General features: G+C 38.5%; 1 protein-coding gene across 3 annotated transcripts in view; it reads right to left on the reverse strand.

The window, feature by feature from the left end:
• Window positions 1-17,928, reverse strand: part of LOC127659425 (pro-neuregulin-2, membrane-bound isoform-like) — a 111,538-nt gene that overhangs the window by 48,877 nt on the left and 44,733 nt on the right. For all 3 annotated transcript variants that reach the window (XM_052149224.1, XM_052149223.1, XM_052149225.1), the window contains exon 3: window positions 11,611-11,729. In XM_052149224.1, coding sequence (XP_052005184.1) covers window positions 11,611-11,729 — 119 coding nt within the window. The remainder of the gene's footprint in view (window positions 1-11,610; window positions 11,730-17,928) is intronic.

Here is a 17,928-nt window from a genome sequence, read left to right on the forward strand (position 1 = left end):
GAGAGATGCCTCAGAGCTCACAATAGCCCTGCGTCTCTAAAGGTCACACATCAGTCCAACAGGAAATGGGGAAGAGCAGAATGATATCAGAGCTAACATTCAAGCTTCCATCACTCTGAAACATTTGTCTTATTCTACACAGTGAATGTGTGTGTGTAATCACTTCCTATGTTCTTCCTCAAGGGGGAATTTAACATCTCAGAAAGCAGAATTTTCCTTTCCTCAGTTCTCAGGGTATTTGTTGCAGTCTTATAAGAGACATTTGTGCTCTAGAAATTGTATTTGCAAAATCTATCCATTCCAAGCATTGGTTTCTGACATATGGATCTATCAGTTTATAATAGACTGTATATATAAAACAAATCCCTTTACAGCCATCACAAACAACTATGCTTGATCCATACTGACCAGCATTGTGAAAAGTAACAAATGAAAACGGCATCTAAATGCTGTTTCCGCAGCATTTGGAAATAATTTACACAAAAATATTGACACTGAGAAAACATAAATATTATTAGTCATATTTCCATCCAAGTTACAAATGTAATATATGCAAAAAATTGGACAACAATATGTGAACAAAGCAGCGTTTACATACCAATAGTTCAAGACAACAAATCATCATTTCTGGGGAAATTGGCACAAAATAGAAATGAAAAGTTCTGGGAGGTAATAGCAGCCAAGCATTTTGATGAGAGGCTTTGTGTCCAGCAATTCAGAATAACCAGAGCAACATTTCAGATGCTATGAGATGATATTGAATATATATTTCTGAGCTAATTATGTAATCACGTGGCTTGTTGTGACTGGCATTTTGAGGCAAAGTGAAATTACTTTTTTTTTATGTGCATCTACATTATATTCCAGTATAATTTCTATAGGAGTACATCCAATTAATGTGTTTCCATCTTAGTTAATGTGCATGTTTTCTTACTAAAAAAATAATAATGTTTTAACTTTTTTTATGCACATTTTGGAGATTTTATTCGCATCGTGTTGTTTTTATCTTGGATTTTATTTGCAATGTCTTAAAATTTGCATAAAAATTCAAACCCAGCTACTGAATTAATGATACACAGTGAAAAGTTCAAATAAGTGAAAAGAAAATGTGAGTGATGCTTGCTTGTGCAAAAGTCACCACCACAATTGCCAGGGTATTGCTATGTAGTTGCCAGGGTGTTCTTGGCGGTCGCAAGGTGGATGTTAACCCATTCAAGTCAACAGAGCCCAATCCTAAATCTCATGATATTCTGGTCCCAAGAAATGGGTCCCTCCTTCAGTTCAAGTCAATGGGATGGGGTTTTTGTACTGTTCATCATAAAACCACAAGTCCAATCGCTTAGAAAAGTAATTTCACACCTCTCCTTAACAGGTCACATGATTTGAGGTATCATTTAAGTCCATAGCCCACGTATGAGCAATAATAGGGGTGGGCGGGATAAGCAAAAATGTATATCACAATATTCTTGAAATTTTAAGTTGATAACAAGATGCACTGATGAGCCAAAACATTATGACCACTCACAGTTGAAGTGAATAACGTTGATCATCTCTTCACAAGGCCACATGCCAAGGTCTGGGTAGGTTAAATGGCAAGAGCGACTTTGACAAGAGCCTAATTGTTATGGCCAGAGGATCTCTGAAATGGCAAGACTTGTGGAGTGCTCTTGGTCAGCAGTGGCGTGTAGCAACCGACAGTGCTCCGAGGAGGGACAAGCCACAAACCGGTGACAGGCTGGGTGCCCAAGGTTAATTAATGAGCAAGGCAAACAAAGGCTATCCCATCTGGTCCGAACCGACAGAAGGGCTATTGTGGCACAAATAACAGAAAATGTTAACAATGGTTACGGGAAGAATGTGTCACAACACAAAGTGCATTGCACCCTGCTGCGTATGGGGCTGCATAGCCGCAGACCGGTCAGAGTGCCCATGATGACCCCATCCACTGGCAAATGTGCCAACAGTAGGAGCAGTGGAAGAAGATTGCCTGGTCTGATGAGTCTCGTTTGCTTTACATCACGTGGACAGCTGTGTATGTGTGCACCATTTACCTGGGGAAGGGATGGCACAAGGATGCACTGTTGGAAGATGACAAGCCGGTGGAGGGAGTGTTAAGATCTGGGCAATGTTCTGCGGGGAAAACCTGGGTACAGCCATTCATGTGGACATTAATTTGTCACGAACCACCTACCTAAACGTTGTTGCAGACAAGGTACACCCCTTCATGGCAATGGTATTTCCTGATGGCAGTGGCTTCTTTCAGCAGGATAATGCACCCTGCCACATGCACATATTGTTAAGGAATGGTTTGAGGAACATCATGAAGTGTATAAGGTGTTTCCTTGGCCTCCAAATTCCCTAGGTCTCAATCTGATTGAGCATCTGTGGGATGTGCTGGACCAACAAGTTCGATCCACGGCGGCTCCACCTCACAACTTACTTGAAGGATCTGCCGCTAATGTCTTGGTGCCAGATAACACAGGACACCTTCAGGGGTCTTGTAGAGTCCATGCCATTGCAGATCAGCACAGTTTTGGAGCACCAACAGCATATTAGGCAATGTTTTGGCTCATCAGTGTATAGTATGGTTTACACAAGTGAAAAGTGATTAAAAAACCTCTGTAAAAACAATGAAAGTTCCTTTTTTATTATAAGTAATGGTGAACCTATCATGTCCATTGCAATTAAGCAACTTTAACAGTAAACAAATATATTACTGTGTGTGTGTGTGAGAGAGAGTGAGAGAGAGAGAGAGAGAGAGAGAGAGAGAGAGAGAGAGAGCACTCTCATTGAAAACCGTAAGAACAAAAAAAGTGAAAAGTGTTATACAAAGTAAATTTGAAGTAATTAGTAATGTGATTGCTTTTTTGATAATGTAATTAGTAAAGATTTGTAGTGGATTACTTTATTTGAGTAACCCAAAACTGTTCCCTACCATGCAGCAGCATTATGCATAACCACAATAGAAACGTGACTGAAATTTGTACTGGTTGACACATTACTACCGGTATATTGATTCAACCAGTATATCGTCCATTCATACTATTTCATACTAATAGCCGTTCTACTACCTTATTCAATTCTTCTTCCATAGGGGGGAGATGGAGAGTTTATGCAGTCATGACTGAAAGACAATAATGTTGATCAGGTGCTATGCTGGCAGTGCATCTGTTCTCAGCTTTAAACAGTTCCGGAGAAAAGCTTTTAAACGCTACACATATTTCCCCACATTCCTCAGCCCATTCTGGTGTGGCAGGATATTAGCTCCATTAGTCCTGGCTCAGAGCCTACGGATGGATGTGGACAGGCTGGAGAACATGATTCACGTGGAAAGGGAGGGGAGTCGGGGGAAGGCCATAAGTCACAAGGGGGGCCCGTACGGGGCCACCACTCCACTCAAACAGGCAGCGATCAATGACATTGAACCACTTACAGGCACTCCCTATTCAGGAAACATTCAGAGACATGTCCACGGCGAGAGTGATCCGCACACACAGAAACACACACATGCACACGCTGCAGAACTGCATATGGAGGGGACAGGGGATGAAGGAGAAAGATTGTCAGGAAGGAGAACAAGTGAAGGGAAGGAGAATTAAAGATGGGAGTTAACAAAAGGCTATCTATTTTTTGATAGAAAGTACTATGCAGTATGTATACAGTGCAGAGTATGTGAATTTTCTCTATAAGTTAGTATACATTTATATATTTGTCTTAACTTTGGTCTGTTACAGTTTGATTTATGCTTTTTTCATTTTGCACATGGCCGCCAACTAAAATATGCGTAATATTTTTGTGGAGTGCAATTGACCAAAATGAATGAAAATGACATATTGACTAAATTTAAAGGACATTTTCATCAAAAGACAAGACTTAAGACTAAAATAACTTTAACACTGATGTACTCAGATGACCTACTACACTAAAGGAATACTCCGGGTTCGATACAAGTTAAGTTCAAACAACAGCATTTGTGGCGTAATGTTGATTACCACAAAAAGCTCAATTCTAGGTTCCAGTGAGGCACTTACATTGGAAGTAAATGAGTACATTTTAGGAGGGTTTAAAGGCAGAAATGTGAAGCTTATAACTTTATAAAACACACATTAAATATTATGTTAAAAGAGCTATAAAATTGTTTAAATCATAATTTCTTCAGTTCTTTGAAGGTTTTAGGGTTCACAGTATTACATTAACATGGTAACGAAGTTGCAAAATTGGATATAACTTTACACAGAAATGTTAGAAAGTGATTTTATCACACTAAAATTGTTAACCCGCATATTGTGTCAATCTTGAGGCTATTCTCATGCAAAGAAATATCACATTCTGCATCGGATGAAAGTTGAAGTTTGGTGAACCCTGACATGCAATTGATTCTGTATGACGAGAGGACGCGTGACTAATAGAAGATCGAAATATCACATGCTGAAATCTTGGCACGATACAAAGAAGACATGCATTTCAAAGGTGCATGTTTTATTGTTTGTTACTTGTCATGTATTATTTACTGAAGCCAAAAGCCAAAATGTACATGCTTAAAGCCTTGTGTGACCGGACGCCACACACATGCATTGTGATCAAGTGAAAACAAAGTACCATACTGCTGTTTGAAACTGAATAATGTCTACTGTTTTACTTACAAGTAAAACACATTTAAAAACAAAAAGTGCCAAAGTGTTGCGCAACAGTAAGAACGCTAGAGTAAAGAAAATACCTTAAGTATAATAATAATGTATAAATATAGCTGCGAGTAGCAATTACGGGGCCAAGCATTGCACAGCATTAAACTCTAAAACAGGGGTCGGCAACCCAAGGCACTGGATCACACAACAAGTATTCATGAGCTGAATGGGAGGCTAAACAAAAAGTTCAAATGTGACGAGGCTACCGTATACCCAACAGACTCGGTCAGGCTGCTCGGATGACAGCCTACATTCCGCCTTTCATTGGTTTCTTTTTGCTTTCAGAACAACTTATGATGTAATAAGGAAAACATCACTATTAATCCTTGAGATTTCCAACCCAGCATACAGGTACACCCTCCGTAAACCATGGTCACATTCAAACTTACTTTAAATGATTAAAAGAGAAAACATAAACCCACATCGTGGGGTTCAAAAATCTTTTCAAGTCTATTCAAAATATAAATTATACCTGGAATTTAAAGTTTTAGGATTTTTCAGGTGCAATTCACTCGGCTTGTGATGTGCGAATGGCTTGCACGTGTAGCGCAAGTCTCGGCACACTTTAATAGTGTTTAGTCTCCCATTCAGCTCATGAAAACACTATGTATGATCATGAGGAAGGATTACATCAAGATGTAGATCATCAGGTTTTGCACAAAATTTTCACTCAAACTGTTATGCTGATATTACAATTATTGTATAATAATAATAACAGAAATTATTATTATTATTCCCCCTGCTGCTAACATTTCAGTAAGCAGTATGCTAGTATTCCACTCTGAACACAGCCAGACAGGCCGAGGATGCAGAGTTGTGTGTTTTATGAGATTCATTACACAGTTTCTCATCCTCATTAATCAAACAGAACTCGGGATCCAGAATCTTCAGTTTAACATGAAAGTGTGCCCACGTGTCTTTGTTTATTCCAGGCCTGGTCCCACAGAATCACATTACTATTGCTACATTTTTGCAAAATGATTTTTAAGCGGCTCGTTTTACATATCGCGGCACTACATTAGGCAGTACAGGGTCACCAGCTGCATTAAGTACTCCAGTGCATCTCCTCCTCATGGACTGCACCAGATTTGCCAGTTCTTGCTGTGAGATGTTACCCCACTCTTTCTCCAAGGTACTTGAAAGTTCCCAGACATTTCTGGGAAAATGGCCTTAGCCCTCATCCTCCGATCCAACAGGTCCCAGACATGCTCAATGGGATTGAGATCCGGACTCTTCGCTGCCATGGCAGAACATTGACATTCCTGACTTTCAGGAAATCACACACAGAATGAGCAGTATGGCTGGTGGCATTGTCATGCTGGAGGGATGAGCCTGCAGGAAGGGTACCACATGAGGGAGGAGGATGTCTTCACTGTAATGCACAGCATAGAGATTGCCTGCAATGACAACAAGCTCAGTCCGATGATGCTGTGACACACCGCCCCAGACCATGACAGATCCTCCTCCTCTAAATCGATTCCGCTCCAGAGTACAGGCCTCGGTGTAACGCTCATTCATTCATGATAAACACGAGTCCGACCATCACACCTGGTGAGACAAAACTGTGACTCGTCAGTGAAGAGCACTTTTAGCCAGTCATGTCTGGTCCAGCGAAGGTGGGTTTGTGCCCATAGGCGACGTTGTTGCCAGTGATGTCTGGTAAGGACCTGCCTTACAACAGGACTACAAGCCCTCAGTCCAGCCTCTCCCAGATGAGCAGGAACCTGGGCATCTTTCTTTTGGTGAATTTCAGAGTCAGTTGAAAGGTCTCTTTAGTGTCCTAAGTTTTTATAAGTGTGACCTTAATTTCCTACCGTTTGTAAGCTGTTAGTGTCTTAACAACTGTTCAACAGGCGCATGTTCATTAATTGTTTCTGGTTCATTGAACAAGGATGAAAAACATTGTTTAAACCCTTTAATGAAGATCTGTAAAGTTATTTGGATTTTTACAAAATTATGTTTAAAATACAGTGTCCTGAAAAAGGGACGTTTCTGTTTTTGCTGAATTTAGTTCACACGTGAGATGAAAGTATCATAGAAGTGCCACAAAACGACTTGGTTGCTTCAGAAATTGTGTTTTTCATCTCACATAGCCTTTTTATGACACTATCGGTTAGGTTTAGGCTTAAGGGTTAGGGTATGGGGGTCAGTTTTGTTGATTTAAAACTCAATAGAGCATCAACCCTAAAACCTGATTGGGTGAACATTTAACTCACTTTTAGAGCCACACAGTGGTCATTTCACCTCTGAAAAATGTAATTATATACTCATTTACTCTTTCCAAACCTGTTTGACTTGTTTACACTAAAGACATTTTAAAACATGTCATGTTTCTCTTTCTTGTATAATGAAAGCATTTAGTGACCAGGGGCTGTCAAGCTCCAAATAACAGCAAAAAAGCCCCATAAAATTAGTCCATACCACTTAAATACCCTATATTCCAGGGTATGGCAGAGATTTTAAGTGAATAATTACTTAAATTTTGGTTAAAAAAGCTAATATATGTCTTCAGAAGAATTTGCATACAATTCACAAGTCGCATGGGCAACTATTATGATGCTTTTTTGTCCTTATCTGAGCTTAAATATTCTGCTCTTACCTCTCCTTTTATATTCCACTGAAGAAAGTAATATGGTTTTGGAACAACATAACGGAGAGTAAAAGATGACAGACTTTTCATTTGTGGCTGATCTGTTCCTTTAAGAATGTAAATAGGGACAATTTTGATTGCAGCTCAGTGTGTGTGTGTGTGTGTGTGTGTGTGTGTGTGTGTGTGTGTGTGTGTGTGTGTGTGTGTGTGTGTGTGTGTGTGTGTGTTTGTGTTAAGTATACTTGGCTGTTGTATCTGACGGCCCTTGGCATACAGCTGAAGAATTCAGTGACCAGAGTCCAGCAGGTTTCACCACACACACACACACACACACACACACACACACACACACACACATGTTGTGTTTCCATGTTTTATGGGGACTTTCCATAGACATAATGGTTTTTATACTGTACAAACTATATATTCTATCCCCTAAACCCAACCCTACCCCTAAACCTAACCCTCACAGAAAACTTTCTGCATTTTTACATTTTCAAAAAACATAATTTAGTATGATTTATAAGCTGTTTTCCTCATGGGGACCGACAAAATGTCCCCACAAGGTCAAAAATTTCGGGTTTTACTATCCTTATGGGGACATTTGGTCCCCACAAAGTGATAAATACACGCTCACACACACACACACACACACACACACACACACACACACACACACACACACACACACACACACAGACACATGTTGGTGCAGCTATCCTTATGAGCATAGATCTCCATAGATACAATGATTTTTATAACCCTACCCCTAAACCTAACATTTACATTGTTTATATAAACATTTATAGCATAATACCCTTGTAATTACCAGTTTGTAAAAATGTCCTCATAAACCACACACACACGCCTTCTTAATGATCCATCTTCAAGGACATTCTATTTTAACTCTGTTGTTGTCCTTTTTAAGAATCTCACTCTCTCTCTCTCTCTCTCTCTCTCAAGATTCAAAAACCTTTATTGGCATGATAAAAAATTATCATTTTCTTTGTGTTTTTATAATTTGATTTGGTCTAGCTGGGGTTTTGTTCTGGGGTTTAACTGGACATGTTTTAGATTGTAAAGTCAGCTCTTCTCTCTGGGGTCAGCTCCTGTAGTATAGGGGTTTGTGATGAAGGGTCTGTGTATCACTATTTTAGGTGGGTATGGAATTGAATGTGTTGCTGTGTTCCTGTGTTGCTGAACTGTATACCAAGGTATGTGATATTATGAGTGTGTTCTAAGGGCATGTTGTCTAATATGAACTTATGGTTTTGGTCTTGGAATGTCTCTCTCTCTCTCTCTCTCTCTCTCTCTCTCTCTCTCTCTCTCTCTCTCTCTTCACACACACACACACACACACACACACACACACACACACAGTGAAAAACACATATCCTACAGCAATCTGAATGTGCAGACCAGCAGCTCCACTCACTCACTCACTCACTCACTCACTCACTCACTCACTCACTCACTCACTCACTCACTCACTCAGTAGCCTAACTGTTCATTCAGTCGCTCCTTCACTTAATACATTGATTGATTCATCTATTCAAATCAACTTTATTCATTCATGCTCTCAGACACTCATTTATTCACTCCTTTACTTCATTCAGTAATCGCTCACAAATGTGTTCATTCAATCATTCAATCATTAATTCACTTACTTCAATAATTAATTTACTTGCACATTAGTTTGTTCATGAATTCACTCCATCACTTCATTTGTTGATTAATTCATTCAATCATTCACTCAATTGTTAACTCGTTCATTTTATTCATGCCCTCAGTTCATTACTCACTCTCCTTCACTATAATCAATCATTCACTCACTAATTTGCTCATGAATTAGTTTATTCACTCAATCGCTCATTATTTCACACATTTATAAATATAATTCATTCATTCACTTCAATAATCCATTCACTCACACATTAATTAGTTTGTTCATTCATTTACTCTACCTAATTCATTGATTGATTGACTGGTTTATTCATTTACTCAAACGTTAACTCGTTTATTTATTCCTGCCCTCACTCACTCATTCATTCACTTTTTGATACAATTATTAATTCACTCACAAATTTGTTCATTCATTACATTTTTTACTCAATCACTCATTCTTTCACTAATTACGAACATTTATTCACTCACACATTAACTTGTTTGTTTGTTAATTCATTCACTCCTTTAGTTAAATCATTAATAGATTCATTCATTCACTTAATGGGTAATTTATTTATTTATTTATTAATTCCCTCAGTCATTCACTCAATCACTAATCATACATTCATTTACCCCTTCATTCACTCACTGACAAATTTGATCATCTATTTATTCATTCAATAACACATTCTTTCACTCAGTTGTTAAATTATTTATTTACTCACTCTTTTCAATCATTAATTCACTCACACATGAATTTAATTGGTTGTTCATTCATTCAATCCTTTAATTAATTTACTCATCAATTAATTAATTCACACCTTGACTCATTCATTCATTCAATCACTCACTTAATCGTTAACATGTTTATTTATTCATACCCTCACTCACTCACTCACTCACCCACGTACTCATCAATTAATTCATTCACATCTTCACTTCACTCATTCATTCATTCACTTAATCGTTAACATGTTTATTTATTCATACCCTCAATCACTCACTCATCAATTCATCCATTCACACCTTCACTTCACTCATTCATTCATTCACTCACTCACTTAATCGTTAACATGTTTATTTATTCATACCCTCACTCACTCACTCATCAATTCATCCATTCACACCTTCACTTCACTCATTCATACCCTCACTCACTCACTCACTCACTCATCAATTCATCCATTCACACCTTCACTTCACTCATTCATACCCTCACTCACTCACTCACTCACTCACTCATCAATTCATCCATTCACACCTTCACTTCACTCATTCATACCCTCACTCACTCACTCACTCACTCACTCACTCATCAATTCATCCATTCACACCTTCACTTCACTCATTCATACCCTCACTCACTCACTCACTCACTCACTCATCAATTCATCCATTCACACCTTCACTTCACTCATTCATACCCTCACTCACTCACTCACTCACTCACTCACTCACTCACTCATCAGTTCATCCATTCACACCTTCACTTCACTCATTCATTCATTCACTCACTCACTCAATAATGTGTTTGTCGATTCATTAATTTCCTCACACAATTAATTGATTGTTTCATTTATTCACTTACTAATTCATTAATTCGTTATCTTTCTATGAGACAGCTGACACATCAGATAATGGAGGGGCTTTGTGGAGAGCTAGAGGACAAAGACCCTCAATCTCAGAAACCAGTCAACCATTACTACACTTAAGATGAGCTAGATAGAGCTCACATTAGTCACACACACACACACACACACACACACACACACAATCATGCACATCAAATGCCTCGAGTTGATGTGATAAACTGATTGCATTATTTATGTATATATTATTTTTTTATTGATTGATTGTTTTTGTTTTGTTTTTAAAATAATGTTTAAGACTTCTTTGTAAAGTGACTGTGCATATTGAGAAAGGCGCTATATAAATACACACTTTTATTATTATACTCCTGGGACTGAAGCAGGTGTGGAGATCCTTAAATAAAACAGCAGATGAGAGAGGTGTGGTCTCCACAATAACATCCAAATTCCACCAAATATCTCCAAACTAGCAAAACCATAAACACACCAACAGAAAAAATCCAAACTATTTCATAATTACTTTTTCGGAACACCAAACACTAAGAATTAAAATTCAGTGTGTAGCTCGCCCTGTTTCTGCAACAGACAGAATGATAAATCCAAAAAAAAATGTCATAAAAATGCCATAGACTCTCATTGATGGAGGGACCTGTGCCATATCTAGGGACCAGAATATCAAAAAGACTGGGGGTGGGCTCTTTTGACTGACCAACCACCTAGCAAACACAAAACCTCCTTAGCAACCTCCAAAAGCAACCAATTAGCATTGAACATGCTAGAAAAAAAACACTCAGAACACCCTAGCATCATGGCTGTGAGGTTTGCACAAGTGAGAAGCTCTCATCTTTTCTTCAGAAAAGGTACACTTCTAGTATAGTTTGATAAGAGCAAGAGAAATGGACATCTGTACAGCTAAAAACATCCATAAGCACAACATAAAGACAGGCCCCATCTGCTTAAGCACATCTGGTGTATGTATGAACTACATGTGCAAAGAAACCTGCCAAATGCTGAGTAATAGAATTGCTGGTCTCTTGTAGCTAAGAGGGAAGTAAGAGGGAAATCATGATTGTGCTCTTACTGCTTTGGATGTTGACATAGCTGGTGGCATTCTCTCTGCCCAGTGAGTTCTGCACCATGCAGGTGTAGTTCCCAGAGTCCTCCAGTCTCACTCTGCTGATGTGAAGCTTTGAGTTTTTCCTGCACAGACGACACAGAGACAAAGAGAAAGAGAGAGGTGAGGATATATAAAGATTAAATTATGAATAGAGACAGATGGTAAGAGGGCCAGGGTATGGAGTGAAAGAGGAAAAACAGACCAGAGAAACAGAAAACAAAGTATATATACATATACCATAGAGGGGAGAATGGAAAAAACAGATAAAAGGAGGTAGAGAAAAAGAAAGTATTAGTGAAACTCTTTACATTTACCAGGCTAAAAGTACTGTAAACTGACTTCTTTATCACAAGTGTGTGTGTGTGTGTGTGTGTGTGTGTGTGTGTGTGTGTGTGTGTGTGTGTGTGTGTGTGTGTGTGTGTGTGTTTGCATCTGACGTAGAGCTGATTTGTGTAATTTTTGGTATGTTAAATTTCTTTAAACTTAATATGTCGAAACAACTATAAATAAACTATTTTTAAGGTGATTTCACCTAAAATGTGACACTGTGGCTCTAATAAAACATTCTTTAGTTTTATACAGTGGCACATCAAGTCAGACACAGCATCATTGGCTGGACCAGTGTCTTGAGTACGAACTATCTGTTTGTACAACCAATTAAAGACAAAGAGGGGTGTTCTGAAATCTGTTCATTTTGCAATTCTGTTTGGTGCCACAGAAATGACACACTTCAGCTTTAATGTGACTTATCAAAGAAGGACATGTTCCAGAATCAATCACAGTGGGTGGTTCTTGCACGTGCACAGGATGGGGGGTGGGGGCAGAGCGAGAGGGAAATTCATTAGAAGAGCTACGGCAAATCTGGCTGATGCAAACTTTCTAAACTCCAAAGAGGACAAATGACTTATAAACAGACCAAGAGAAAAATATCAGATGAATATAAACTAAAAAAGAAGGATTATGATAAGTCGAGGCCAGAGCTTCCAAAGGAGCACTGAAGGGAGGGGTGTGTTTGTTATGGCAGTTGAGTTTGAATATCAACAGTGTTTCTCAGGAATCGCTTAGTGCAACTTTAAGGGAAGGGATAGGGTTGGGTTGGTGTAGTGTTGGTTAGGGTAGATTTGATCTGATTTTGTACATAATTGTGTTGTGTTCGTGTTTTGGTGTGTTTGCATTTTCTCCATCAGTCCATAGGTGATGTTGTGGGAAGGGAATTTCCCATTCCTGGAAAGACTAAATTACATCATTTGGGATTTCTAATAAAAGCCTTGATGGCACATCAACCACATGGTTAATTAATATACTTGACACAATTTTGCACTTGCTAGGCTTGTTCAGAAAGGGTCACAGACAGCAGGGAAAGAGCAATGCCATGGTTCTTCCTCCACTGAAAAATTATTGGTGGCCGCTCATGTTAGATTTTGGCCCACCAAGGCAAATTTTATGATAATCACAAGTCTGGCGCTTTATATGCCATAAAAATGCTTCTCATCTGCAATGCAATGTTTTCATGGTATGATTGAAGCTTGGTTTTCATGCAAGTTTGGCACAAGCCATCACGGAACTACTCTCGGCAATCATCTGCTCTGTATCTCCGGAGTGCACACATTGGGATATTTTGGGGGTATGTGGATATTTTGACAGAAATTTTATAGTTTCATATGAAATAGTCTATTATGTAGAATCTATTTGACCTCATTTTTATTACAACTGTGGCAGTTGTAAATAAAGTTTCTAAATGTGTTTAGGCTACAATTTCATAACAAATACTATAATTTATTATTATTATTTTAGCTACAATAAACTAACCACAGTAATGAGGAGCCATCTATGGTCATACCTGTGTTTATATAACATTGCATTGTAAATATAAAGACAAGTTAATAAAGGGCTTGAAAGTGTGAACCTTCAATACTTATGGGCAAAGTTTTTCTCCTGTGTAATATATGTTCTGTTTGAATGATGTTTGATTTTAGGAAATAAACAGGATAGTAAATTTAATAGGCTCATATAAATAAATATGTTCATTAACTTTTAAAAGGTGGGAGAGAAACTTTTGTTCTAGCTTTTGGTGTTGACATCAATGACTTTATTCTTCAAATCTTATTTTTGTCATTGTGAGCAGGAAGTGTTTTATTTTAATTCTTTAGGTACACATACATGTTCTTTATTTTGTCTGGAAGACTGATATCTTTTTCTTTCTTCAGAATCCAGGTAAGATCTATCTAGGAAAGCAGGTGCATTCAGGGTGTTCTGGTTTGAGTCTGGTTATTTCATTAAATATAACTATTGTTTACATTTTTGTTTGGTCAGCATTGAATGTTTAGTTGGTAATTGTTTGTGAAATTATTTTGTTATTGTTGTTTGTTGTTGTTGTTGGTGCAATAAAATCTAAGGTGTTGGATGTCTACAAAGCATAGGGTGCTTTCACACAGGCAGTTTAGTTCGAAACAGAGCACGGTTCGCATGAAAAATTGGTAAGGTGAAAGCTGTCATGCAGACCGGGGTGAGCACCGCGGTACCGGACCGAGACTACCTGTAGGAGGTTGTCTGGGTTTGTTTGCAATGGAACTGTAGTGCTATTCGCATAAATGTGAAAGCAATTTGGACACGGGTGCGAACTCGTTCAGGAAGTAAAGTAACCTGTGCATACACTTTAGCCAATGACAACATCATTAGTTTCGACAACACACGAGGATCCACACATTCCTGAAATCCCCAAAAAAGTAATGACACCACAATGACATACAAATACAATCAACACTATAAATACTGTCTGTCTGTCATTCTGTCTGTCTATACACCAAATAAATACTATATATAAATACTATTATAAGTTATAAATATAAGGTATAATAGGAGATGACAGTGGCGATATCTTTACCTCTGACAAGAGTGTGAGTAAGCGTGCAGTGTAAACAAATGAATTCCTTACAATCAGCTGTCTCCTCAAAAAACGCTGTTTAGGAGAAGCAGTAAGCCGCCTTCCCCATGACATCTGATGAGATACGCCGTGAAGTGAACATATACACAGCACATTCACTCTGCTGTGCATAATGGCACCAAAATAACAAAAAAATCTAAAAGTACGACAAGTCGCGTTGTGTTCTGTGTTTGTGATGACGTAAGATGAACGCAAATAGACCGTGGTTTGATAGAATCAAGTGAGTATGAAACCAGACCAACGCTGCAGGGGGCACCGGGAACAATCACGCTCGGAAATGGACCGCAGCAAACGTGCCCAGTGTGAAAGCCCCTTTAAAGTATCTGCGCTTTATGATATCTGTTTGGTCATTATCTCTTAATTTATGAGAGACTATTTAAGTCTTTTGCTCGTAACATATTTGGGGGCTCGTCCGGGATTTAAATTTGCATGGCTTTGTTTGACCTTTTGATCTGTCCACACACTGTGTTTGTGCTTTCTTTCATTGTATTGTAATGCAGAGGAGAATGAAGCGGAATTAGTTTGTTTTGCTCTGTTTAAAACTATACCTATGATTCCTTTATGTTCTTTATTCCTCATTCACTTTTATTGTTTGATTTCACAGTGTTTATTGAAATTTCCACACAAGTGGGAATTTCAATACAATCTGAACTGCCCAAAAGAAGTCCGGCTTATGTTATTGCAGTGCATTTTTGTAGGTAAGGCTCTGGAAGCATATTATTTTTTATAAATTAAAGAGTATCTTTTGTAGTCTTGACTGTGCTTTGTCTGCTGATAAAGTGGCAGAAAATTCTGACTTATCCTTGTCCTTACCTCTACTGTAAGAAACATGGACCCATTTTGCAGACTGCAATGTGCTCATAAATAAATAAAAAATGTCTCAAAACCAGAAGGATTGCTCATGACATCCTCGCCACAGCTTGCTGCACTGAAAATGTTGACTTCTTAAGCTGACACTTGTGGAGATCAGGGGTATGTGCTATTCCTTTTGGACAGTTTTGTTTTGTTATCTGGTGATCCTAGTTCTCGAAGACAGGTCAAGATACTTCATGATACAGGCATTTATCCATACAGGCATTTATAGGTTTTATACTGGAGGATATATTACTTTTGTCTGATAAAACCTCCATCAGTTCAAGTGATTTTAGGTGGGCTTCTTGAACATGCCTTTGCATGAAAATGTAATTGATTCCTCCCTATTTATAGGCTGTATTGTTGTTGGTGTGCAACTGTGCCTTCCCATTAATGATGTTACTTTTATTTTGGGAAATTAGGGAGGGAGAGTTTTTGCCAGCCCTGAGGTGACAACTGTTACTCTTTTTAGTTTTACTCCTGATGAGTAGGCCCAGAAATACCCAGAAGTATTTTCTTTGTGTGCTGTCACTTACACAATATCACAGAGACTGAAGGAAGAAAGCTGTGATAAGTCAGATGGTGAGTGGAATTTTTATTTAAATTATCCTTTTTTTTTTTGCCACCTCTGACTTTTGTGATGCTTAATGTTTAAACTCCCACAATGGTTGAGCCATCTCCATTCAGAAGGGAAAAGGTAATTCCATGGGGCTTGATAAATTGTATCGCTTGGTCTTGATTCAACACTTTCTTCCCTTTTTGAGATTGCTGTTCCTATGGAGGAACTCGAGAATGTATCGCAAGTGTTCTTTGTTAATGGTGGCATGGAGACTTATAACTGCAACTGTTGAAGATGACTGGCAAGTATTAAACAGATTATAGATCCATCTTCATATGGCTTCGAGATTCTGAGTCTTGCTCATGATAGTCCATTTGCAGGTCATTTAGTTTATATGTGATAATAGATTACATTGGTCTTTTACCTTGTACCATTTCTGGTAACCAGTAATGCTGCCGATAATGTGTACATCCGTACGATTTCCAGGGGCAATTCCTGTGAGTAAAATTACTGCACCAGTAATTGTGATGTCCCTTATCAAATTTTTCTCATTTTTTCTTCCACGCACCATTCAGACAGATCAGGGTACAAACTTCATTACATGTGTTCAAACAGGCTCTGAATCCGTTGAATATCCAACATTTCACATCTAGTTGTTAAAACCCAGAAAGCCAAAGAGCTTTTAAATGGTTCCACCAGACTTTAAAATCAATGCTGCGAGTATACTGCCTGTAGTTCCAAAAGTACAGAGATGATAGAGAGCCCATGGTTATGTTTGCGATAAGGGAGGTAGTGCAGTCATTGGGCTTTAGTCCTGCCGAGTTGGTGTGCAGATACACAGTCTGTGATCCCTTGAAACAGCTTAAGGACTATTGGTTCATTAATCCAACAATAATGTTCATGCTTATGTTTCAGGGTTATATTTTCAAATGCACCGGACATCTCAGTAGGCTAAGGAAAATCTAGGGATGTCACAGGAACGAAGGAAAATATGCTTTGATCGCAGTGCGTGACTTCGTAGATTTGTTCCTGGTGATAAGGTGCTAGTGTTTATGCCAGTGCTTCGATTGGCACTGAAGGCTACTTTTTCATGTGGAGAAAAAGGTAAGCAAGTTACTTCTTTCTTAGACATCCCTGGTAGAACAAAATATTGATGTCAGTGACTCTATGACGATTAAGCAACATGCCTTAGTCGAAACAAACTCAGTTGCAGAAAGACTGCAGAGCAGTTCACCCTGCCTGCTCATTAAAAAAAACAGACAACACGTTTAATTTTTGAGCTGATCTTTGACGCATTATTGCCATTACAAAACCAGATTGTTACCCTCTACCTTGCATGGAAGACCGTGTTGATTGTGTTGGAAGTGCCATTTTTGACACTAGAAGTGATAACTTCTAAAAGGGGATTGGAAAGTAACTCTGTCTACACGTGCAAAAGAGATTTCCACATTCGTAACACCTGAAAAATTCCTTCAATAAACTGTGCTTTCAGTTTATGTAATGCACCTGCAACCTTTCAGACCTCGTGGTCTGTAGTGGGTCAGAACATCTTGAGCAAATTGGTGCTCTGTTTATTCACTTGTCCAGTGCCAACCACAGTGAACTTGGCCAAATTTTGTCAAATTTGGTAAAGCTACGGTAAATTTGGGTAAAATAGTTAGTTGCGAACTTCGTCGGTTCCTGGAAATGGTATGATATTACAGAAATTTTCCTCACGTTTGACTGATCTACTTATTCCAGAGGTTCCATTAAAACTGTCTGAGAACTGTCAATTGAGCTTTGAAAGCACTTCTTGTTAATTCCTTCTTTACTTTCTGCTCCAGATTTTTCTACTCAATGTAGATGCAAGTGACTCAGGTGCGGGTATCTTCCTGTTGCAGCCAGATTCAGCCGGTGTTGAGCGGACTGTTATTTCTCAAGAAAATGT

The sequence above is a fragment of the Xyrauchen texanus genome, chromosome 19 (genome assembly GCF_025860055.1).
Source record: "Xyrauchen texanus isolate HMW12.3.18 chromosome 19, RBS_HiC_50CHRs, whole genome shotgun sequence".
Taxonomy (NCBI): Eukaryota; Metazoa; Chordata; class Actinopteri; order Cypriniformes; family Catostomidae; genus Xyrauchen; species Xyrauchen texanus.